Genomic DNA, 25,378 nt, shown 5'->3' on the forward strand with positions numbered 1-25,378 from the left:
ACCTCTCAGACCTAGAGAAAGACAGTTTTTCTATCTCAAAGTGGGCAACTCCAGTAGACTTGGACCTAAGGCCAGACTCATTCGACAGAGATCTAGATTATTCAGAGGCTGCAGAAGCAGAGCAAATTTACCCTGAGGTTTTCCCAGTTCCACTAAAATATCTGGACTTCAATCAGTCCCAGCTCTCAACAGTAGAGTTGGAGAGTCAAGAAAAAATGAATTTAAGTGACCCTTGTTTCACAGCTATGGTTGCACGTGTGATAAAGCTGGAGAGACTTGAGGCTGAGACTATACAAAAAGAGCAAGCAAAAGTTGTTCGTTCTCGTCTAGCAACTGGTTTAGTACGAATTGCCAATCGCCTGAGACCAGTGGAAATCCCTTGTTCTAATAAAGAACACTCAAGCACTAGAGGCAGTAACTCAATTTTAGATGATTTAACAAAACTCACCCATTTTTCAACCTTCCATTCACCGTCTAGGCATAATACTTGCCCCTTATCAAATGGGAGGGTATGTAATGGAGTCCAACAACCACCTACTTTTCTCAAGAAACCTTTGTCAAGAGCTGTCAAATTAAGGGAGATTAAAGGCCATGCTTATGATTTTGATGTTCATTTGAGTGTGTCAAAATACAATAGTTCCAAGAGGCACAAACCCACAAAGAAAGCTATGCAAAAGACCTCTGTACATTGGGCTCACCAAGACTAGTGTTCCTGTGAAAGTTCAATACAGGACAACATGATTTAATTATTTTGAATGCACCTTAAGCTTTACGCTTTTTTTAATTGATCCTATTTGTTATTTTTGTGATGTAATGGCATGAGTATTTTTTTTCTTTGAAACTGAGCTTTTTGCATTGAGGACGTGTGTTATGTCAGTTGACTTTACAGGGATAGTTCATCCAAAAATGAAAATGATTCCACATTTACTCACCCTCATGCCATCTCAGATGTGTTTGACTTTCTTCTGCTGAACACAAAGATTTTTAGAAACACATCTGAATTCTGTAGATCCATACAATACCAATCAATGGTGACCAGACCTTCAAAGCTAAAAAAATTTAAATAAATAAAATCACAAATGGCAGCATAAAAGAAATCCATATGACTTCAGTGGTTAAATATATGTCTTCTAAAGCAATAAAATAGATGTGGGTGGTAAACAAGTCCTTTTGTATTATAAATCTCCTTTCACAATGTGAAGATGAAAGAGGAGATTTATAGTAATAAAAGGATTGAAATCTTGTTTCAATTACTTGTTTCTCACCCAGTGATTGCATCTTGTCAGAAGACATATGGGTTACTTTTATGCTGCCTTTTTGTGATTTTTGGAGCTTCCAAGTTCTAGCCACCATTCAATTGCATTGTATGGACCTACTGAGCTGAGATATTCCATTAAAAATATTTGTTTGTGGTCAGCAGAAGTCATACACATCATGGATGGCATGAAAGTGAGTCAGTTACATGATACATTGTTTTACTAGGTGAACTAAATCAGCTAAATGTTTAATCAGCTAAATTGACATTACAAAGAAAAAATGAAAAGACATTAAACAATATGTCATTTAAAATTCACCATTTATTAATAGTCTGGTTTAATTCTGCAAAATGAACATTATTGGAATTTAAATTTCACACAAAATAAACACATTGTTATGCCGTGCAGTTGTTGTAGGCAATTTCTCCCATGAGTGGATGAGTAGATGAGCTCTTGAAAGGCACTTCAATAATAGAGTAGGACAGCAGCTGGCAGTCAAGATATCTCTCATACTTGGTGTCATATGTGGTCATGAGAGTAGGGAAGAATTTTTAGACTTACCCTGAAATAGAATTGAAATGGTTAGTTTGGGATACAAACTTTTGAGGATGACATGCAAACATATTTCTCAAAAACAAAAGTAAAATTATTACCTTTTGGTTGCTAAAGTTTGTATGACTGTTGCACCATTATTAAGAGTAATTTTAATTCTAAACATTCATTGCTTGTAATAGCAAATTTAGGTAAATTTAGGTGTAGGTATAGGGTTATACTGCATAAATAGCTTGAATTATTTGCTCAAAAGTCAGTCATATTTTAGAAAACATTTATGTGGACAAAAATAATAGCAGAGTCTCTAACTTTGTCAGACTGTAAATAGGCTAAAAGGAGAAACTACTTTAAAAACTACTTGCTGTCATCTTAAAATCAAAAGCGTAATTATCTTTAAGAGCACTCTCTAAAACAGAAACCTTTTTCCAGATGCGATTCCCTTTAAGAGTCTTCTCTAAATCGACAGCACCTAAAATACAAAGAATAAATATACCAGTATCTTGGTAAATTATAGAAAGCACACGTTCTTGAAACATCCTGTGGAAATGCACAATGATCAGCTAATGTACATGGTGATTATTTAATGTGTGACAGCTGTCTAATAATAAACCTCTATGGTTAATCCCGATAGTTAAAGCAAACGCTGAGTCCACGTGAAGGTGCATGTTGGCAAGTTATTCTGTCACCATATTGAAGACAACTTGGGTTGACCCTAGCGGGTAGAACTATTAAAACTAAAATAAAAAAACTACAGAATTTTTTTAATCATAACCTTAGAAAATTAAAAGACCATATCTTCCATCTAAATTTAGATATAATGTACAAGTTCCATCTAAGTTAATGTAATGTACAAATATAAGGGGCCGTTCACACAGGACAACGCTCTTAAGCATCAGTACCCTCAAATGGCTGTTAATGTCTTATTCAGAGCATTGCTTTGTGTTGGATCTAAACATGCCTTAAGGAGTGACCTGGGTAAAGGGCCTTGAAGAGGTCTTGTCCCTTTGAAAGCAGAGGCAGGCAGCCAAGAGTCTCCATTGGCCAGAGAATATACTCGAACACAAAGAACAGTGGGAGAAACAGCACAAACAGCAGTTAGTGTTGGTGAAACAAAACAGGCCATACTTTTCCTGTCATAAGAACTGAATTATGTTCTTACATGGTTAAAGCAATGATTAACTGACATGGAATTTCTGAAAGACAGGTAAGTTGTAGGAGCCATAGGAGGTCTAAAATCATGTTTTCTGGATTTTTCAACCACAAAACATCTTTATTGTATATTACTTTATGATAACAAATAATGTGAACTTACAGTAAATTCAAATTATTCCATTACCATGCAGGACGGACTTCTTTGTAAACGATAACAGAGAGAAATCTTCACACATGAGCTATGTTTTGTGCGACTCGTTTAACTTCTTGGAACATAAAAGAATTGAGATATGAAGTAAAGAAGCAATTACCGCTTGTAACAAGCAGATTCATAGATCAGAGCAGGAATACCCCTGTATCAAAAGACAACATGATCACAAACACGAAAAGTCACGGATATCAAAATTGCCTATTCATAGCGAAACACACTATACAGTAGTGCATTTAAAGCAATACATTTGACATATTCACATGCAGTTTCAAAGAGCACACACTTCTAGTTTTCTACAAAGAAACTGAGTGGAAACACAACTCTGAAAAAAGGTATATTATGTCTATCAGAGACAGTACACTGAAGGTGCTTGGTTCATTACAAATATTTGGGTTCCCCTTCACTCTTACCCTTAATTTTTAATGCAACCGTTTTGCTCAAGAGATTCCATCCATTTTTGAGAAACTATCATCCAGTCCATTTAAATCAGATGGACAGATATGGCTCTGTGAGAAACACCAGCACATAGTGACAAAGGGTCTCAATGAATAGCCATTTCTCTAATTTGCACTTTGTAAACATGCAGAAGCCAATAGGACATATGTACAAGGATGCATAAGGACAACCCCATTTCTTTTGGATGGGTAAGCTTACCTTCAGTGTACTGATAGAGATGCACAACCTGCCTTTACAGAGGAGGCTTTCCCTGCAGATGAGGTCAAGCAGGACCCAAGACCTCAGATTCAGCAGAAACACACCTAGGACAAGGGCATGCCGAGGGCCTGAACACCAGGTTGCGTTCTCACTCTCACACCTAAGGGAGGGTGGATATAGACAGCATTTATGCTGACCTGATTGATGCCACTCTAAATAGTCCTTGAGTGGTCGAGTAATATTTGGTTAACAATAAGTAAAATATAACAAATGTGTGCAATCTTAGCACACAGACAGACATCCTTACATTCTGAACCTTGAGCATAATGTGAAATATATTTGATATCAATATAATTTTAGCTGCTATTGACCAACAAGTAGCTGGGTAGATAAAACATGCAATCTGAACAATATAGAATATCTTGATAGAATTTTCTCTTTACAGCTTAAAATTTTACAGTGTAAAATTGACTGTCCCCTACTTTGAAAAGTACTACAAATCTGAACAAATAGCATCATTTTCCAAAATGCCAATGTAATATTTAAAGCGTCTTTTGCCATCTGAGTCATTTCTGCAGATACAAAACCATCTTTAGCTGGCAGAGTCTCTGAGGTATGCTGATATGGTCATATTCTATCTTGGATGAAAGGATGCTGTAATGCCTGGTTGATACTGATCCGTTTGGTGGGGTCCAGCATCAGGATCTGGTCCAACAGGTCTTTGATCTGAACCACCTTCTTTCGCTGGTCCTCTGGTAGTGCCTGGCGACCTACCATGTCCATCAGCAGGTCCTTAGTTGGGTTAATAGTGCTCATAACTGTGACCTTTTCCTGTAGAAAAATAGATGGGGAGAGGAAGAGAGTGAGACAGAGTGGAAAAGGCAGATCGCTTTAGAGTAATATTTAGATAAAATAAGTGTCTTAAAATTGAAGTAATTTACATGGGACATTTCATAGTTAGAATTGAACATTAACAGAACACTCAAATGCTTACCCTCTCGGTGACCTTATCAACCTCGGTGTACAAAAAGTTTAAGTTTTGGTCAAAGTGCTGGTCCTTGAACAGACCTTTCCTGATCATCTGTGAATATCAAAAAAAAATGTAGGCTAGTTCAAGGTACTAGCTTATTTCAAATATTTCATTGAAAGGAGCTGTAAGCGATTTTAGCTATTCTGGAACTTCCACAAGACTGAGACATTAACCCTTAAACTCATACATCGGGTCTTTAGTGACCCTGTACTTCATGCGCGTACACATACAGTACATAATATACATGCTCAAATTAATCTATAGCAATTACAACACATGAACAGAATGATATGACTATTGTCAATTGGGTGTACTACTGAAATGATGTGCATCTATTTAGACTCAATAAATGCCTAAGAAAATACTTGTGCAGCTTATGTGTAGATTATGAATCCTGTTCTAGATTTGTTGCATTATTTCTTTGATATATGAAAAATAATATGTACAATATGTACATAAATATGATGTGCTTTTTTGTGTGAAATTCACATGCAATTAAGGATTAAATTAGACATACCCACGCTTTCCAAAACACCTCCCTCCAAAGATAGTGTTGAGATCAACACTGAACAGTAGAGAATTGCGTCTTTTCACAGTTGTCACACCTAAGTAGGTATAGCTACAGGCCGGAGATCTCCAAATGAGGTGGAATCTCCAAAAGAGGGCAGGTTACTCAAGAAGGGGGCTGGGTTACGCTAAAAGGGTGTCACTTTCACTCACGGTAAGGGTTAGGGAAAGAGTTAGGTTAGTGTCTCCCTATATCTTTGCTGGCGGTTTGGAGCTCACGCCCCATTTTGGAGCTCTGCCTGCTGCTATATCCTTCTCACCAAACACAACAGTAGCCTTGACAGTAACAATATGACATTAAACCTGAATGTTATGCTTCATCTACTACATATAAGAATACGCAAAATGACCGACAGGCAGAAAGCACATCAAAGTGTTCTGATTAGCTGATCAAAGAATGTGTCTGCAGCCCACGTCACATTTTTGTCTGATGTTTACATAGTCTACTGAGATGACTCAGAACTCTTATTTCAGTGATATCTTTCAGGGATAAGGAACATTTTCTGCATACATTTCCATAAAAATTAAAATAAAAATCGCATTCAGCAGCTTTAAGCTCTAAAATCTAATGGATGGTAACTTAATTCTTACTTTATTAGGCAGTTTTCCTTTTAGGTCCATGGCAAGTTTTAGCATGTGGTTATTGGTCTTTCCAGGGAAAAGGATTTTTCCTGTGTACAGCTCATAGAGAGTGCAGCCTACAGACCACATATCGATTCCGTAATCATATGAATTTCCAATGACTGCAAAAAAATAAATAAAAATAGAATCAGCTAAGAAAATTAATTCTAGTTGAAGCAAAAAACACATTTATCCAATCTTGTGTATTGCACAAGTAAAAATGTCTACGACCTATAAAACACTTTGTATTTATACACACTAAGACTCCTACTTTTGAAAAAAATATCAAAAGATGTCTCCTTTAAAGGGACTCAATTCATCTCAATTCAGTTGGTAGCAGACGTACTGATCTCAGGTGCTCTGTAGAAGCGGCTGGCCAGATATGGTGTTATTTCATTTTCAGTCACATGTGACGCTGATCCAAAGTCGCACAATTTCAGAATGGTCTTAGATTCATTCACCTTCAGGGAGAGACAAACACATTTATATTATTAGATATACAGATCAACAGAGAGACTGATGTTTAACTCAAGACAGACTGATCGAGATTTGAGACTAGTCACAGGATAGATGCGTCTCACCAGGATGTTGTCAGGTTTGATATCAGCATGCAGGATATTGCACCGCCTGAGGAGTTTGAGGGCCAAGAAAAGCTGCTGGCTATATGATCGCACAGCCTTGATGTGTAGCCCAACATCCTTGCCATACTTTCTCAACACCTCTCGTAGGTTCATGCTAAAGCCAGAAAACAAGCATACATTCACTGATGACCTATTCTGTAACAATAGAACCAATCATTTTGTCCTGAGCTGGTATTACTGAAGCTGCCTTGAGTGAAGCTATTTATTAGAATATGTTGATTGTCATGTACCTGAGTGGTTCAAATACCAGACACAGATGCTGCTTGTGGTAAAAGTGTCTAAAGAGCCGCAAACAATGGAACTTATCATCTGCATCAGCATCATTTAGTTTCTTAAGAAACTCCAGCTCTTTGAGGCCTGTCTTCTGCCTGTGGGACAAAACATGTCTGCTCTGAAACCTTATACAGCTACAAGATCAGAACTATTTAAAATATAAACCTCCAACACAAACTATTTGGGAAAAAACATTGTAGACATAACCAACACCATACATTTTAGTTTGATATGAAAACCACACAAGAAGCAAACTGTGCCAGACAGAGGTGATTGCAATGAGTATTTTAGGATTACGAAATGTCTTACATCATCTCATTGTTGCGTATTATTTTCACTGCCACCTCCTGATTGGCTCGGGCCAAGTCTCTGGCTCGGATCACGTTACTGAAGACCCCCTGACCTGTGTAGCCATACACTCCATACCGTTTGTCCAACACCTCGCCAATGTTAACACCTGAACATGTGAAGGGATATTATTTTCAGCTTTATTTCATAATTACAATCATTTAAGTTAAAATGGCCTTTTTAATCCAAAGATTTACATGCAGAATTTTCTGCAAAACAGGCTGGATAAAAAAAAACTTACGGTAATAGCCCTGTGCATCTGTCCAGTTATCTCGAAGACTTGGGTTCTCCTTGAAGTCCTTCCCAATACCAGCTGCCCGTAACCTGGCACTCTGTGGAGAGATTACATTTGAATTGTCATTATCACAATTAAATTCAGAGAGTTGATTAAAAAGTTCACCGATAAAAGACAGCGTTAGAGACTATTTCAAAGTCTGAAGGGCCTTGAGTGAGCGCCATGGAGTCAGATTACCCACAAGGGAAAAAGACTTGAACAAAGTTTCCAATAGAGAAACAACAGTTTGCACAGGACTATGCAACTCTACCTGAAGAGATCCCCTTACATGGACAAATTCAATCAAATTCTGGTGCTTGCAAAGCATGCATGCAATGGAAAGCCTGAACTTGGCTACTCACGTCAAAGTAAGCAGCAAACATGTCATCCGACTCTGTGAACATATCTGGGGCTGGTGGCTTTTTCAGATTAGCACCTAAAGAAAAAGAACAATGATGCAATGAAAGGAACTAAGGCTCAATGATAGCATATAGGACCACCTTGCATTAACTAGTAAATATTTCATGCCTCATGTTTCGTTTACTCTTCTGCGTCTTGCTAAACAACCAATAAGACAGTGGTCTTGGACTTCATACTGACACCCATCAATGTAGATGTATCATCAAGTATATGTTTTCGGTTAACAATGCCATTGCAGAAATATCCTATCCTTTTTGCCAATGTCAAAAATATCTAGTAATAAGGGTGGTATGAGCTACTAAGTAGTATTCAGCTGGTCATGCGACCTCAACATGGTGGACACCAAAAGGGAGGAGCACCCTTTTGTACAATAAAATGGCTTTTTCTAGACAACTGATATGACTGAAGTCTTCAACACTTTATGTGTAAAACTTTTTTAACTGGGAAAATAACCTTTGTGATTTTGCTGTTATATTATAACCACATAATAATGCTGTTATAACCACTCGATGATCATTGAAAGATATTTGGAGTAGATAATGTTTAATTTATAATGTTTACATGCTGCTGTCATGGAGCTATTGCTAGCTAGCATGCTTAACTTCGCCATAGTGTGCACCTGTTACCTACTGTATTTTTTAATGAAATTTGTTGAAAGAATCCATGTGAGATCATGAAAAAGGTTTATTGTACTTGTTTTTAAAGAAGGACATTTGATGCAACAACAAAGATGACTGCTGGGTGTCAATATAGGCGTCATTATGGCAGTCGGATAAGAGGGAAGTCAATGGCCAGAATATAGACAAAGAATAATAATTAGAGGCACATCAATGTGTCTCAAGTATAAATTACTTACAGACTGCAGAAAAACACATAAATGGGGCAGCATATAAAAACAATAAAAAACGTGAATGGACTTGTATTTGAGAAGATTTCATTCCTGTAGTAAACCTTTTGTAAATCTAAAAAAACACATGGCATTGTCTTATATAATGCTTACTAAATATATTGGGTTTTTAAGTTATCATCCTCAGATTTGGAATATAACATTATCAGACTTGTGGGTTGAGTTCAAAGCAGATAACGTACCATCTTTTTCTTGAGAGACAAGATTATGCTTCGCCTTCACACTGTCCTCAAACGTGTCCAGGTTCTCTTGTTCGTAGGCTTTGACATCAGCGGCCACGCGCTCAAGGATATCATCAGGGGACGGCGATCGGCTGTGACTGCTGCTTTGAGGACTACCATGCTCTGAGAGTCCTGACATGTTACTGTCCTCTGTCCCCGACTTATATTTCTGCACAGGACAAAATAGTATAGAGATGTTCCATTTATATCTGCAGAAGCAGAATCTATAGCAGTGATGAGAAATATTCTGACCTGCATTATGGCCAAGCGGTGAAGTCTCCTCTGCTCTATCAAAGCTTCCTCATCCTCTTCATCAATGTCAAAGTCCTCAAGCCTAAACAAAGATCAAAGCATGCTTTTATTCATAATTAAGTCCAAGTGAGCTTAACAATATAAAAAAATACATTTATTGAACACTCACACTTCATCATCTGTGTCGTCTTGATCAGCCTTCATGCCTTCAGACAGACTGCCCTTAAACAAGTCCTCTCTTTCCCTGCTTCTTCTCTTCCACCTCTTCTGTGATTCAGAATGCAACTGCTGTCTGCGATCCGTCCTGTCCCGCTCTCTAGATCCACATAATATTTATGAAGTTTTAATGTTTAACATTTCATAAAGGCAACGATTTGGAGAGAGCTCTAGATAAATGTATGGTACCTTTACTGGGTTTTATTAGGGATGTGCACGAGTAATCGATTATTTGAGTACTCGTTCTGCTTTAAATTATGGATGTGGATGAGTAATCGATTAATTGAGTACTCGTTCAACTTTAAATATTCGACTGGTAAAAACACTACTCGAACATTGCAACATTGAAATTCTTCTTTCACCTAAATTAGTTCTCCCAAAAATAAAATTCTGACATAATTTAAAGTGATTGTATCGTTTTAGAAGACTTGGAATGTATGTTTCTGTGTGAGAACAAATGTTTTTTTTTTATTATATATTTTTTTTATCTTGTTGTTTATGCATAGTGCTGGTTTTTAGGAAAAATATTTTTGTTTTATAGGAAAAACAGGTTCAAATGTTACTTAAATTCTACATTTCAAGGAATTGATTACTTGTTTTCGACTGAGTATTCGACTGCAAAATTACTTTAAATGTATATATTCATATACATTTGTATATATGTATATATTCCTAGTATATGCATTATTATTTATACATTATTAATTGTGTATTTACTTGAAATTTTGGTGCCTCTTGGATAATTCATATCCTCTTATTAGCTGCTTTTCCACTATCAGGCCAGTGCAAGCCAGGGCTATCAACTGGCCATCCGTGGTCAATAGCCTTAAACCTTGAAACTCTGTTATCACCTTCGGGTCAATAACTCCACAGCATTGCCAAAAAACCCGCCCTTAATATGCCACTGCAGTGCCAACATCACGCACCTTGCCCAATTCACAAGAGGGAAGTTCAAGCTGAGGTTTATATTGAATGTCAAAAAGCAAGATAAGTTAGCATGGTGACAACTCACCAACTGTAACTGCCATGGTGTCCCAAGTGGTCTCTCCACTAACAGCGTGGCGATTTCTCAGCACACCGCCTATGAAAGTTCACCGAACCATGGAAAGTAATTTCTTTGAGCACCGATTTGTCAATTTTAACGGATTTGTTCTGTGCTGGCGCCCCCCCGAACCTGTACCGTTGTGTGCTGATACATAACCTGGGAAGTTTGGCGAAACTCCACCTTTGACATTGAACACGCCTCATCCCCGGTCGGCCTAGTTTGGCCCAAGGGTAATACGTGGGCCAAAGGCCATTGGCATTTAGTCACTCACACATTGTTTCAAACCATTTTACTTTCTTCCATGGATCACAAAAGGAGATGTTAGATATGTTAGCCTCAGTCACCATTCACTTTCATTGAATCCATACAATGAAAGTGAATGGTGACTAAGGCTATCATTCTGCCTAAAATGTCTTTTTGTGTACCATGGAGCAAAGAAAGTCATATGGGTCTGGATCAACGTGAGGTTGAGTGAATGATGACAGTTTTCATTTTTGGGCGAAATATTCCTTTTAGAAGATGAAAAAGAACACCACAAACACCTGTTTCTAAAAGGAGACCGGCTACTGCGTCTCCAAGGAGAACGGGAGGTCCGTCTGGGAGGGGAGCGGTTTAACCTCTGTCTGAACCTCAGAGATGGGCTCAACTCTCTACGGCCCCCTGCCACATCACGAGATCGCATCCTGTCAATAAACAGAGGTTGGAACAAAACAATATTAGTAATAATTTATTACTGTACTATTATTACTAAATTATAGGAGAATATGGAAGTCATTGCAAATTAACTCTGATTCAACTATTTACAACATGCAAAGTAAAAGGAACCACACATTTCTATTAAACACTGCAAAAGACCTTATTCACAGAAGCACCATCTTTGATTTATGACGTAAATGAAAACGAGGCTGTGAGGAAAAGACTTACCATCTCTTCAATGACATGCGCAGGATAAAGATATCGAAAAGCTCCTAGATCATATCTAATTTTTCACAACTTACATTATCTTGAGTTTTTTGTCTACTGAAATTTCTTGGAAAGATATTTTTTTCAATGTGTCATCAGAAAAACAATCCAAAAACACTTTATAAACTGAACAACCTATTGAAGAGTCTGTACATCTATCCCTTACAGCAAGGGTGTCAAACTCAGTTCCTAGAGCCCTGCAGAATATAGTTCCAGCCCTGCTCCAAAATGCCTCCTTGTAATCTTCTGAAGAAGACCTTGATTAGCTGCTTCAGGTGTGTTTAATTCTGGTTTGAGGAATTCTCCAGGAACGGAGTTTGATACCCCAGCCTCGTTGTCATTCCCATCAAACATAAAGATGGTGCTGCTGTGAATAAGGTCTATGAACAGAGTTTAAAAGGTATAGTTCAGCCAAAAATGAAAATTCTCCCATCGTTTACTCACCCTCATGCCATCCCAAATGTGTAGGACTTGCTTTCTTCTGCTGAACATAAACAAAGCTTTTTAGAAGAATATCTCAGCTCTGTAGGTGCATACAATGCAAGTGAATGGTAATCAGGCTTTTGAAGCTCCAAAAAGGAGATAAAGTCATCATTAAGGTAATCCATAAGACTCCAGTGGTTTAATCAATGCCTTCTGAAGTGGTCCAAATTGTTTTGGGTGAGAACAAACCAAAATATAACTACCTTTTTAACATTACATCTTGCCATTGCAGTCACTATGCATGATCATGATTGCCAAGGAGACTGCTGTCAAGATGTACAGTGGAAAAGGAGTTACATTTTGGTCTGTTCTCTCCCAAAACCAACTGGATTGCATCAGAAGACATTGACCACTGGAGTCTGATGGATTATGTTTACGCTGACTGTATCTCTGACTGTAGCTTCAAAGGCCACCATTCACCTGCATTGTATGGACCTACATAGTGGAGATGCTCTTCTAAAAATCTTCTTTTGTGTTCTGCAGAAGAAAGTCATATACATCTTAGATGGCAAGAGGGCGAGTAAATGAGAGAATTATCATAAAAGACAAAGAGGGTCTAACCTGTCATTAGAAAGCCTCTGATGGTCTTCTTCTCTCCATCTCCTTTCAGCAGATCGAGATCTGCCTCTCCTGGGAGGGGATCTGTTGTGGCATGAAGATCTGTCCTGTCTGGATCCCCTGTCTGTGCTCTGGTTAACTGGGAATTGTTCAGGGGAGCAGTGGGCCCTTGCCCGTACAGTGGAGGTCTGTTGTTCTGGATCTGAACCTTGTTTTCTGCTAGGAGATCTGTTCTCTTTTCCAGACCAGGCTTCTTTTGATGGTGTCTTGATTGATTTTGTCTCTCTCTCACAGTCTCTTTCAACTTCTGGCAAGTTGACATTTCTTTCTTTAGATCTAGACTTGCTCCTTCTCTCTGAAGATCTGGCATTTCTGTGTTTAACACTTTGCTGATCAGACTGTGTGGGTCTTTCAGCATTGGTCGTTTTTCGCTCAATCTTTGCTTCACCTGATAACGGTCCTTTGGATATCACAGGAGATCTGGACCTCACATCTTTGGATCTCTCTATGCTCCAGGATCGTCTCCTTTCCCTTGCCTGGCCGGGACCGCTAATATCTAGCATAGTATTACTTCTTTTTTCTGACTTATGCTGCTGGACTGGCATGTCATCAGATGTGCTTCTGCCTTCCTGCCAAGAAACAATCTTTTCCTCATCTTTCTGATCCTGTCGAGATCTTCCAATGTCCCTTGTTGGCTGATGGTCCCCATGGTCCTTAGAAAATACATCCTCCTTGATCACACCATCCTCCTCTGAGTCTGTGTTATAACCCTGTAATATCAGTCCCATACCTGATTGCACAGCTCCTTCCATTAGCTCATTATCAAGCTCTGCTTGAATCATGGCCCTCTGTTTCTCTAGATCCTCTAAAGCAGCAAGGTCATCAAGCCTGGATCTCTTTGGAGAGATGACTTTACCATCATAGCTTGTCGAATAGTCTCCATCATCCTTGGATAAGTCTCTGCGTTTGCGCTTATGTTTGTGTTTGTGCTTGTGTTTGTGATCCCTCTCATCAGATGATGGATATTTATATTTTCTGTGTTTGCTTCGATGTTGGTGTTTTCTTCTCTTGTGTCTTTCTTCACTGGCAATATCTATGTATTCCACTTTAACAGCTCTTTCTTCACCAGGTACAACTTCATTCTCATCCACACTGTCAGAGCTCACCTCATCATGCCTGACAGAGAGTGCGAAGCAGTAAATTAATACATACACTTTCCAACCGTTTCCAACTATCACAACAAATATATTCTTGTTTGCTAGACTGTCTGAATATACATGACAAAGTAACAAGTTATTGAAGCCATCAGTTTAAATTTTGCTCATTTAAAGAAATATTCCATGTTCAATACAAGTTCAATCGAAAGCATTTGATTTAGGGCATAATGTTGATTCTTACAAAGATGGATTTTGACTTGTCCCTCTTTTTCTTTAAAATAAAAGCAAAAATCTGGGTTATAGTTGAAGCACTTACAATGGAAGTGAATGGTGCCAGACAGTAAACATTAAATTATTCACTGTTTTAAAAGTATAGCCCCAAGATGCAAACAATATGAGTGTTAACTTGGTTTTAATGTGTTGGGCAACCTAAAAAATCATGTGGTAACATCTAAATCATGTACTCTTATCCAGTCCAACATTTCATGTAATCTGACTACATAATTAGGTTACACCAAAGAAAGCAATTTTTATAGGTTAAATCAAGCAGAAATAGAAAATGGTGATAAAAATACCACAGTGTAAAGTTGTAAAATTTTACACCTCTATACTTCATACTAACTATGAAGATGTAACACAGTAAAAGTCCTAAGACAATGATTTAACCCTTGTGCAGTCATAATCTTTTTCCTAATTTGGTCTTCCTGGTCAAAAATGACTAGCCTATTAAAATTGCTTCTCTCATTATGCTATATTATCAAAACAATTGGATTAGATCTTTTTGCCAACTTGTTTTCCTTCAATTAGCACAGGTTTTGTATTTCTATTTGGAACTTCCTGATCGTAGGCCTCACTGAACTGAGCTTATGCACCTCAATTTCTTGGTGAAAAAAAAAGAAGCATTATTTGTGGATAATTTTGGCAATATAAAATAAAATATGAAAACATTCTGTACTATTTATCACACTAGTGTGCCTTAATGTTTAACCAAGCAGTTTATTTTGAAATGCTTTTATTTAGTAAATAAGTGGACAAAGTCACACTTGTGGTCATCCTGGTCAAAAATGCTTATACATTTCTCATTATGCTATATTATTACCAAAATTTTTATTAGATCTTTTTGTCAACTCGTTTTCTTTTAGAATAGGTTTTATTTTCTGTTTGGAACTTATTGAGCTTAGGCCTCATTGACCTGAGTTTATGCACCTAATTTTTGAATAAATAGTACAAAATGTTTTCATATTTTATTTAATATTGCCAAAATTATCCACAAATAATGCTTTTTTCACTAAAAAACATAGGTGCATAAACTCAGGTCAATAATGCCTATGATCAGTAAGTTCCAAATAGAAATACAAACCCTATCCTAATTGAACGAAAACAAGTTGACAAAAAGATCTAGTCCAATATTTGTTAATATTATAGCATAATATGAGATTTATAAGCAATTTTTTTATAGGCCAGCTATTTTTGTTCAGGAACAGCACAAGTGTGACTTTGTGCAATTATTTACTAAATAAAAGCATTTCAAAACAAACTTCCTGTTTAAACATTAAAGCACACTAGTGCGATAAATAGTACAGAATGTTTTCATATTTTATTTATTATTGCCAAATGTATCTACAAATAATGCTTTTTTTTCCCACTTAAAAATGGAGGTGCATGAACTCAGGTCAATAAGGCCTACGATCAGTAAGCTACAAAGAGAAATACAAAACCTGTGCTAATTGATCTAATACAATTTTTGGTAATAATATAGCACAATGAGAGGTTTACAAGCAAATTTTAATAGGCCGTCATTTTTGACTGTGAACACCAAACGTGTAACAAAGTGAGAAAAAATGGGCCCTATTCACTACTATTGTAAGTGGCTCTTTAACCTGGATTTTTGATATTTTATGAAAAGGATGGGTGATCTAAATATTATTTTATGTGGTAATCAACATGATGCTACAAATGCTGAGTTTAACTTGTACTGAACCCGGAATATTCCTTTGAAGTATCTACAAAAACAATACGCCGGGTCAGGTTGACTAGAGAAAGGCTAACATGTATTAAAGAAAGCACATCACACCAGTTTTGCTGAAATCTTGTAATTTAACAAAAATGTAACCAGATATTTAGAGCTTTAAATACATATATATAAACATTAAATCTGTAAATATGTCACTTACGCATAATCCTTTGCTAATGTTTTGGCAAACGCGTCCATGTTCGCCATCTTTATTTTTCCTGCTAAGTCGGCAGGCGAAAATAGTCGACTACTAATTCAAACTGGCCGTTGAAATCAGTCTGACTTCAAAATAACGAAACAAACTTTCCCTCGTATATTTTTTTTAAAAGTTTCTCAGCCTTGTCCTCTTTATATGCATTATAGTCAATTGTAAAGGCACATTTGCAGATATCGAAGTGAATAGACTGAATCACTAACTGAATCGACTCATAACCGGTTCGTTGGAACGGCCAAATCCGGGAGCTTTACCAAACCACGCATGCGCTGTGAATAAACGCCAAAACGAAAACAGCAGAACATGGGACTATCACAAATGTTCCAGAACGACTGATTTACGAACATTTATCATAACATTTGACTGCTAAGTATTTTCTCCACATATTCAGTTTAAGAATATTATAAAAACGTTATGTAAAACGAGAACATTTTTAAACTTTGTCGATGCTGAGGAAAATATAGCATTTTAGGTTGTTTGGATGGGTTATAATTATCCCTCAGTCCCTTAATCGCACGTTGGCGTCCGTTTAGCCCATGGAGCTATAAAATAGGTTTAGCCACGAACTCTGTATGATGCAGGTAAACCCATTTATGTATTGTACACATTCAGTTTTGTATCGTTTCGTTGAATAACTAAAACAAATCTAGTTTACATCCTGGACGATTTCGCTTCAATACAGCAAATGTTAGCCACCACCTCAGACTGTGAAAATGTACACTTGAGTTAACGTGAACTAAACTGATACTTATTGGTTTACGACCGCGTGCTGTGATGAGGGCTGTCTAATAAAACTGTAATATATAAGTATATGGACTTATTGCTTTTTCTAACCGCTTAGTGTTGGAGTACAATGGGTGCCACAGAACAACTCAATGTATCATATTCAAAACTTACAAGACTGTTAATTGACTAACTGACCTCTTCTCCTCTTTTGTTCCCTTCCGCACTATTCCCCAGTAATGGGTGGGTTTAAAGATGCATACCAAGATGTCCAGCCTGTAACTCTTAGACTTGCAGAGGAGAATGTCATTTCCAGCCTCTACTGCAGCTCAGCAGAGGGCATTGAAGTTCATGCATCCACTTTGGTGGAAGCTTTCTTGGTTGAAGTATACAGATGTAGAGTCTGTCAATTTACCAGCAGCCAAAAATCCAGAATTAGCCATCATGTCATGGAAAGACACGATCCAGCATCTCCATGCCCCCATCTACCCTGCCTGGAGAAAGAGGATGAAGAGAGTTTGGATGTGGGAATGAGGGTTGATGATGAAGCAGAGGATGACCAAAATAACTCTCCCTACGACCTGGAAAGGGACCTTCATTCTGGCTCAAAAAGTAATGAGGATCAGATGGATATGGAGCGCATGTCTTTTCTTCTTCCGATGTATGGCATGTTTCAGAACATCAGCCCACAGTCATGTGACATCAGCCTGGGCTCCAACTCTGATGGCAACCTGCATGTGGCACAGACTTGTGAGGTGAGTCCACAGTGTCCTAAACTCAAGATGCATTTTTAAATTTTTTACTCTCAAATTTAAAAGCTCACTTTTCACACATACACAAACTAATTGCAAAAAATGTGTCTAATTTTGCAGAAAACCCCCCAAATAAAAAAAGTATTTGTTTATAATCTTGTGATGAATGTTTTAGTTTTTGTTGTCCTAACTTTGTAAACATGCAATTCTGGTTCTTTTCACTCTACCTCACTTTTCTCTATCACATGCCTTCACAATATATCTGAAATTTAGATGGCACTCTCATGAATTTTAGCCTTCACAGATGTGCTCGTCCATAGACATTTAGGCTGATTTTCAGTTCATGCACTACCCTTGTTGTTTCATTGAATATCTTGGCCTCTGATTGGACCGGAAGCTTAATTTAAGTGACATTAGAAAACATTTTTATCATCAATAGTCGAATACATATTTTTCTGATGATTTGTTTGGCATGGTTTTCCTGCTGGATGACACAATTTGTTCTAGACATCTATAACAAGCAAGCTCACAGACAAGTAAAAAATTGCTTATTTTGTAGAAAACTGCCTAAGGTAAGAGCAGATATAAAATTTTTGGCTACTTGGGCCTTACAGCAGCAATGATTGGCACTTAAAGAGACGTTTGTATTTGATGACTCACGGAAATCATATTTCACTTTGTGATTCTTTCAAAAATCTTTCAAACTGTGGTATAAGGGCAACAAAATAAACCATACATTCATGAGAATGAGAGCTTTCATTTGATATATGACTTGTCCATTTAGGTGCTATGTGAAAGACTTTTATCTTAAACATTTCTACCCCATTACCGCTTGGTGGTGCTAATCTGCAAAGCGAATGTTTTGAGGCCTTTGTTATTTTATGTATCATAAATGTAGAAGCAATAGTTATCGCTGAAAATTTCAGATTCTAATCTTTTAAATGATACCTTATATGCAGGGACAGATTATGACTTGCAAAGGCCCCATAACCAATTATCTCAAATGGCCCCCTCGTTTTTGTTTTCATTGTCATTGGGTTTTCGAGCAGGGGGATCGCCTAACTGGATCGCACAACCTTAAAGCCCGGGCCCCCCTGGGCAGTAAAGGGCCCCTGGGCACTGGCCCCATTTTCCCGGTTGGTAATTCATCCCTGCTCATATGCCTGACTTGTGTGTGTGTGTGTATATATATATATATATATATATATATATATATATATATATATATGGGACTTTAAAGTTTTATGCATAACATTTTTTGTAATATAGCGCCCCCCCTTTGGATCCGCCAGTGGGTCCATAGAGTTTAAGGGGTCATTATTTTGCAAGTCAATAAAAAATAACAGTCACCTTTGGCACAAAAAATAGAAATCTGTTGTTACACATCTGTTAGTGAACTCTTTGTTATTTTAATTGGACATCGATTTTTGGTCATGAACGTGGACATACACGGTTTTATTATTATGGGTTCCATTGGCGCATGTTCAGTTACAGACTCAAGTCTAACTGTTCGTGTTCCCCAAACTCAGTTGGTAGGTTATCTATTGCTAGAGAATTTAGTTTTGGATACAATCTGATCTTTCAAATACTATTTTAGATCTAAATCAGTTTCTTGGCTGGGGTTTCTAGTCTGGTTGTTGAGTGGACAGTTAGGTTTTGAGACACGTTTTCAGGTCCAATTAATAAATTGAATTAGCTTTCACTCGCTGGTTTCGTGAAGATGGAAATCTGGCAAATGTATATGGCTGGTGTAGTCTACTTTTTAAAGCAACCGGACAGTGAGCGTGTATGAATCGTTGCGGTTTTCTGTGAAATCACAGAGCCAGTGCGATGTAGGCAATCTCTTCACTACACTTCAAAATAATAAACAATAGTGTTATCTACACATCTATACTTTTTGTCTCCTTTAATAGTTGTACATATTTTAAAACCGTTTTGAAAGAACAAGAAGAGATACTGTACTTTACCTTGGTGATTATGTTATAGATGAGCAGACGCTATAGTTAAAACATAAGGGTGGGACATACACTGTTTTGATGGACACTTCTCAAGGCCAGTGGAGATACTTGTTAGACAGATAATATGTTTAATCAGACTTTCATTGGTCAATTCAAAAAGTAGAAAGAGGTAATACGGGGCATTCCATCTATGGTAAAAATTCAAAATTGCCAAAAGTGGAGATGCATGTTTTTCATCGACAGCAATGATATGTTCAGTGACCATTCACTTTTATCTTTTTTTTTTTTCTCCATACAATGAAATTAAATGAGTCTTTCTCTAACATTCTGTCTATCCTTTTCATTCATGTTTCAATGGATGAAAGAAAGACATGTGGGTTTGGAACTTGATGGTGAGTAAATTATGACCATATTTTTATTTTGCATTTAACTAATCTTTGAAGTTTCTGATTTGTTAAGGTTAGCACATTATTTGAGGAGGAGAGGCAAGATGAAGACAGTGAGGAGGAGCCTGTGTTTCAGCTAAAGGATGCTAGCACGGATCTGGCTGTCTCTTTGAACAGTGGAATGGACACACATGTCCAAGAAGAGGAGATGGCCCAGTCAGCTCATCTAATGACTCTTGGACTGTGCAGAATCTCCAGCACAAAGTGTCCTCCCCTGTCTGCAAGTTCAGCAAAAAAACTGTCCCATCCATCAGGTGAGCATGATGCTGCAGATAACAGCATGGATAGAAACCCTTTGCTGTCGGTTGATGAAATGCAGAAGCCTTCAGAGGAGGATGGTGATGGGTCCTGCATCCTCTGCCAAACTGTTGCATCCAGTCGTAGTATGCTAGAAGTGCACCTGAAATGCCACAATGGAGACCAAGGATTCAGATGCCCTCGCTGTGGCTGGGAGTCAGAAGAGTGGGTTGATATGGAGCAGCATTGGAGAGGACATGGAAAGAGAAAAGGCTCTAAGACTCATAAATGTAGTGTTTGTCCAAAGACATTTAGGAGAGCTGATTCCCGTGATGCTCATGAAGAAAGGCACAATCAACGCCGTCACTGTCGATCTGAATCAGCCCCACTAGAACAGTGCTCTTTTTGCCTGGAATGGTGTCGTTTGGGGAAGGAGTGGGAGATACACCAACAATGTCATTTTCAAGGAGGGTTTAAATGTTTACACTGTGATTTTACAGGTACTAATTGCTTTTGCCTACTACACAGTGATTTCCTATGCATTTAATTTTTGGGTGTACACTTAAGAGGTCCTGAAAGGCTTGAATGCTGCATTTTCCCTGAAGAAAATTTTTAAGTTTGGAAATGGAGTTTAGATCCACATATTGTGCTAATACTGTATAAGAATGTAAAGATAAAAACTTTTTCAGATGGGTTTGTCCAGACCCATCAGATACAGTTTAATTAGGATCTTACCCTTTCAATTAAGAATGTAAATTTGTATTACTTTTGATCACTGGGGGAAATCGTAAACTAAACGTAGTGGTTAATGATTTTAAACCTTAGCCGTTTCATAGCCATTTTATTCTCTTTACTTACTCTGTATTACTCATAGTTATGCAGTTTATTTTGTCTGTTTTCTAGAGAAGTCATGGAAGAAGACCCTAAAACATATTCACACTCAACACAAACATGGTAATACAAATCAAGAGAAACCGGTTGTTCATAGTATGTAAGTATCTAACATACATATTTCAAGGTGATTCAGTAAATTTTTTATTTTGCACTGACATTTAAAGGGTTAGTTCACTTAGTTTTTTATTTTCTCATAATTTACTCATCCTCATGCCATCTAAGATGTGTATGACTTTCTTTCTTCTGCAGAATACAAAGTCTTTTGGAAAATATCTCCGCTCTGTAGGTCTGTATGTTGATCACCATTCACTTGCATTGCATGGACCTACAGAGTTGAGACATTCTTCTAAAAATCTGTTTGTGTTCAGCAGAAGAATGAAAGTCATACACATCTGGGATGGCATGAGGGTGAGTAAACGATGAGAGAATTTTTGTAGGTAGGTCCATTTAAAAATAAATCTCTTTTATTAGAATACTGATATGACTGGAGTCTTCTCATGTGAGTCTACATGATTTTCAAAGTACTGTTAATTTGTTTAGGGAATAGTACTTTTTAAATAAATTTTTTTTTTCTGTTTTCCTTGTTCTTCCTTGTCTGTTCTCAGAGAACACCACCAACTTAACACACAGACATCCACTAAGTATCCAGAATGCCTCAGAAAGATGAAGCCAGAGTCATGGTGCCAGGTTAGGAAGAAAAAAGTGAAAAACAGGGTTGTAGGAACAGAGAATGGCAATGAAGGACAAGGGAAGGACAGACTCAGACACTTGAAGGGTGAGACACCTGCTGGACTCGCTGTTTCCCGAAGGAAAGAGTTCTGCTGCAACCTCTGTGACAAGTAAGGGAATCATTTCTGTTTCTGCTGATAATAATTTTAATAAGAAATTGTATCAGCAATGTTGAAAATTAACATTGCTAATGTTTTTGGCAGTATTTTTTTTTTGGTCAATTTAATGCATTGGGTGAACAGAATCATCAGTTTCTTTCCAGGACAAAAATGTCTTTGTGATTCCAATGCTTTGAATAATAGTATATGTTTAAGTAGGAGTTTTGAAATGTACCAAGTTAATTTATGTAGCATCTGTTAGAAGTAGAAGAAAACCTCCTTTAAATGTACCGTGTATAACTTGTACTGATGAATGTATCTACATTTAATTGTCCTTAACTGTCAGATTACTGTTGAATGTCAATTTTCAGAAAAAGTTTATTTTATGATTTACTTTTTTACAGGAAGTTTTCAACCAAGTTGACAATGCGTCGCCATATGGGGATTCATCAGGGTGATAAGCCATTTAAGTGTCCACACTGCCACTACTGCACTCGTCTCAAAGCTTCACTCATACAGCACCTCCGTGTCCATACAGGTGCAGTTACAGCACAGTGTGATGTTTCGTGTCCGATATCTTCTTTTGGTGTTGGTATTAAACACATTTAAATGAACAAAGTGGAACAGTAGCAGTAGGTCATTGTTTTGGATTGAAAGTTTTGGTTTTCATTCTAGTGAAGCATATATATATATATATATATATATATATATATATATACAGTGAGGAAAATAAGTATTTGAACACCCTGCTATTTTGCAAGTTCTCCCACTTAGAAAACATGGAGGGGTCTAAAATTGTCATCGTAGGTGCATGTCCACTGTGAGAGACATAATCAAAAAAAAAATCCAGAAATCACAATGTATGATTTTTTAACTATTTATTTGTATGATACAGCTGCAAATAAGTATTTGAACACCTGTCTATCAGCTAGAATTCTGACCCTCAAAGACCTGTTAGTCTGCCTTTAAAATGTCCACCTCCACTCCATTTATTATCCTAAATTAGATGCACCTATTTGAGGTCATTAGGTGCATAAAGACACCTGTCCACCCCATACAATCAGTAAGAATCCAACTACTAACATGACCAAGACCAAAGAGCTGTCCAAAGACACTAGAGACAAAATTGTACACCTCCACAAGGCTGGAAAGGGCTACGGGAAATTGCCAAGCAGCTTGGTGAAAAAAGGTCCACTGTTGGAGCAATCATTAGAAAATGGAAGAAGCTAAACATGACTGTCAATCTCCCTCGGACTGGGGCTCCATGCAAGATCTCACCTCGTGTGGTCTCAATGATCCTAAGAAAGGTGAGAAATCAGCCCAGAACTACAGGGGAGGAGCTGGTCAATGACCTGAAAAGAGCTGGGACCACCGTTTCCAAGGTTACTGTTGGTAATACACTAAGACGTCATGGTTTGAAATCATGCATGGCACGGAAGGTTCCCCTGCTTAAACCAGCACATGTCAAGGCCCGTCTTAAGTTTGCCAATGACCATTTGGATGATCCAGAGGAGTCATGGGAGAAAGTCATGTGGTCAGATGAGACCAAAATAGAACTTTTTGGTCATAATTCCACTAACCGTGTTTGGAGGAAGAAGAATGATGAGTACCATCCCAAGAACACCATCCCTACTGTGAAGCATGGGAGTGGTAGCATCATGCTTTGGGGGTGTTTTTCTGCACATGGGACAGGGCGACTGCACTGTATTAAGGAGAGGATGACCGGGGCCATGTATTGCGAGATTTTGGGGAACAACCTCCTTCCCTCAGTTAGAGCATTGAAGATGGGTCGAGGCTGGGTCTTCCAACATGACAATGACCCGAAGCACACAGCCAGGATAACCAAGGAGTGGCTCTGTAAGAAGCATATCAAGGTTCTGGCGTGGCCTAGCCAGTCTCCAAACCTATACCCAATAGAGAATCTTTGGAGGGAGCTCAAACTCCGTGTTTCTCAGCGACAGCCCAGAAACCTGACTGATCTAGAGAAGATCAGTGTGGAGGAGTGGGCCAAAATCCCTCCTGCAGTGTGTGCAAACCTGGTGAAAAACTACAGGAAACGTTTGACCTCTGTAATTGCAAACAAAGGCTACTGTACCAAATATTAACATTGATTTTCTCAGGTGTTCAAATACTTATTTGCAGCTGTATCATACAAATAAATAGTTAAAAAATCATACATTGTGATTTCTGGATTTTTTTTTTAGATTATGTCTCTCACAGTGGACATGCACCTACGATGACAATTTCAGACCCCTCCATGATTTCTAAGTGGGAGAACTTGCAAAATAGCAGGGTGTTCAAATACTTATTTTCCTCACTGTATATATAATCTTAGTTGGGGCATGAAATGTCTTGGTACTTTAATTAGAAAAGTAGCAAATATGTGGAGAACGACAGTCCATGGTGACTTGCAGAGATATAGAGTACCATGGAAGTTGTTTCAGAAGAATGGTTCTCATGAAAAGGTTGCCATGACAGTACACTGCCTTAGTGTGAGAATTTGTGTTTTTTTTCCGACTTGCTTTAGGTGAAAAGCCATTCAAGTGTTCTCAGTGCTCCTATGCATCTATTGACAGTAGCTCTTTGCGCAGACACTCAAGAACGCACACACAAGAAAAGCCTTACTGCTGCCAGTACTGTCCTTACAGCAGGTACACGCATACATTTGTCATAAGGTCAGCTGTCTAAACTTGTATCAGAATCCTTTTGTAACTAAGAATAATGCCCTTTATTTTTCTTCAGCATCCAAAAGAAGAGCTTAGACCTCCATTCACGGCGTCATCACACAGGAGAGTCCTTCCCCTGCCACCTGTGCCAGTATTCAACACCGGACCGCCAGCTGCTGGTGCGACACATAAGGAAACATCACAGTGCGGAGCAGCCCAGCACACTGGGCCATAGGAACAACTCGTGTTCGAACTCCCAAACTGCACCTTCTCAAAGAGCAAGGACATCCAAATAATATTTAAGATTCTAATAAAACTATTTATTACAATTATTTTCAATCCTTTGTCCTTTGTTTTATTTTCTATATCCTATTTTATATTGACAACCAAGTATTTAGTGCTTTCCTAATTTCCCAAATGCATTTGTTTTGATCAAATCAAAATACTGTGGCCCTTTGATGCAGTGATTGTTTTATTAATCATTGGCATTGATATATCATGACATGGCTGTATATGAGAAGAGATCACCTCATTTTCGTAATATCTGAGGTCATGGTTTAATAAGTTAGGATAAATGTAGGTGAATGTAATTTACTCTTTTTGAAGGCTGTTAATTATAGCTTTAAAATAGTAACCGATTAAAGGATTGACCCAAGATGCAGCAAGCCTGCGCTTAAAATGACAATCAAATCTCACTACTAGTCCAATAGAAACTGGATTATAACACCTGCTGCTCAACTAACAAAAAATAACCAAATTACCAATAAACAGAGAAGGTATTGTATCATATGACTTTTTTTTAATTTTTTTATATATATATATATCTATGATTTTTACAACTATTCT

The 25,378-nt window shown here is 37.8% G+C and overlaps 2 protein-coding genes across 8 annotated transcripts; one reads left to right on the top strand and one right to left on the bottom strand.

Annotated features, from left to right (window-relative positions):
• Positions 1-1,563: 1,563 nt before the first annotated feature.
• Positions 1,564-16,236, bottom strand: LOC127649214 (serine/threonine-protein kinase PRP4 homolog). 7 transcript variants are annotated; one of them, XR_007971271.1, is made up of 17 exons: positions 15,976-16,236; positions 12,648-13,820; positions 11,183-11,323; positions 9,549-9,695; positions 9,380-9,461; positions 9,089-9,296; positions 7,942-8,015; positions 7,547-7,637; positions 7,267-7,414; positions 6,915-7,052; positions 6,625-6,778; positions 6,390-6,504; positions 6,014-6,165; positions 4,820-4,906; positions 3,826-4,656; positions 3,582-3,677; positions 1,564-3,313 (listed from the first exon to the last, which is right to left on the bottom strand). XR_007971271.1 is itself a non-coding variant. In XM_052134218.1 (15 exons), the coding sequence occupies exons 1-15, from the start codon at positions 16,020-16,022 to the stop codon at positions 4,453-4,455; spliced, it is 2,961 nt and encodes a 986-aa protein (XP_051990178.1). In that variant the 5' UTR covers positions 16,023-16,236; the 3' UTR covers positions 1,564-4,452. The 7 variants fall into 7 exon arrangements, 2 of the variants coding, with proteins under 2 accessions (XP_051990178.1, XP_051990179.1); XR_007971272.1 differs by having other exon boundaries at positions 1,564-1,818; positions 2,228-2,277; positions 2,780-4,656; XR_007971270.1 differs by having other exon boundaries at positions 1,564-3,677.
• An 87-nt stretch (positions 16,237-16,323) lies between these two features.
• si:dkey-154p10.3 (zinc finger protein 782) lies at positions 16,324-24,828 on the top strand. The gene is made up of 8 exons (XM_052134945.1): positions 16,324-16,610; positions 16,990-17,507; positions 19,922-20,645; positions 21,049-21,136; positions 21,645-21,878; positions 22,271-22,404; positions 24,394-24,517; positions 24,609-24,828. The coding sequence occupies exons 2-8, from the start codon at positions 16,992-16,994 to the stop codon at positions 24,826-24,828; spliced, it is 2,040 nt and encodes a 679-aa protein (XP_051990905.1). The 5' UTR covers positions 16,324-16,610; positions 16,990-16,991.
• Positions 24,829-25,378: the final 550 nt, after the last annotated feature.

The sequence above is a fragment of the Xyrauchen texanus genome, chromosome 9 (genome assembly GCF_025860055.1).
Source record: "Xyrauchen texanus isolate HMW12.3.18 chromosome 9, RBS_HiC_50CHRs, whole genome shotgun sequence".
Classification (NCBI taxonomy): Eukaryota; Metazoa; Chordata; class Actinopteri; order Cypriniformes; family Catostomidae; genus Xyrauchen; species Xyrauchen texanus.

Coding starts and splice junctions, on each gene's coding strand:
- LOC127649214 (XM_052134218.1), bottom strand. CDS start 16,022: ATGGCGAACATGGACGCGTTTGCCAAAACATTAGCAAAGGATTATGC. Junction 9,696..11,182: donor CGGTCTCCTTTTAGAAACAG/GTGTTTGTGGTG, acceptor ATGTGGATCTAG/AGAGCGGGACAGGACGGATC. Junction 6,779..6,914: donor CTGGTATTTGAACCACTCAG/GTACATGACAAT, acceptor TTCTGGCTTTAG/CATGAACCTACGAGAGGTGT.
- si:dkey-154p10.3 (XM_052134945.1), top strand. CDS start 16,992: ATGGGTGGGTTTAAAGATGCATACCAAGATGTCCAGCCTGTAACTCTT. Junction 21,137..21,644: donor AAACCGGTTGTTCATAGTAT/GTAAGTATCTAA, acceptor GTCTGTTCTCAG/AGAACACCACCAACTTAACA. Junction 24,518..24,608: donor CAGTACTGTCCTTACAGCAG/GTACACGCATAC, acceptor ATTTTTCTTCAG/CATCCAAAAGAAGAGCTTAG.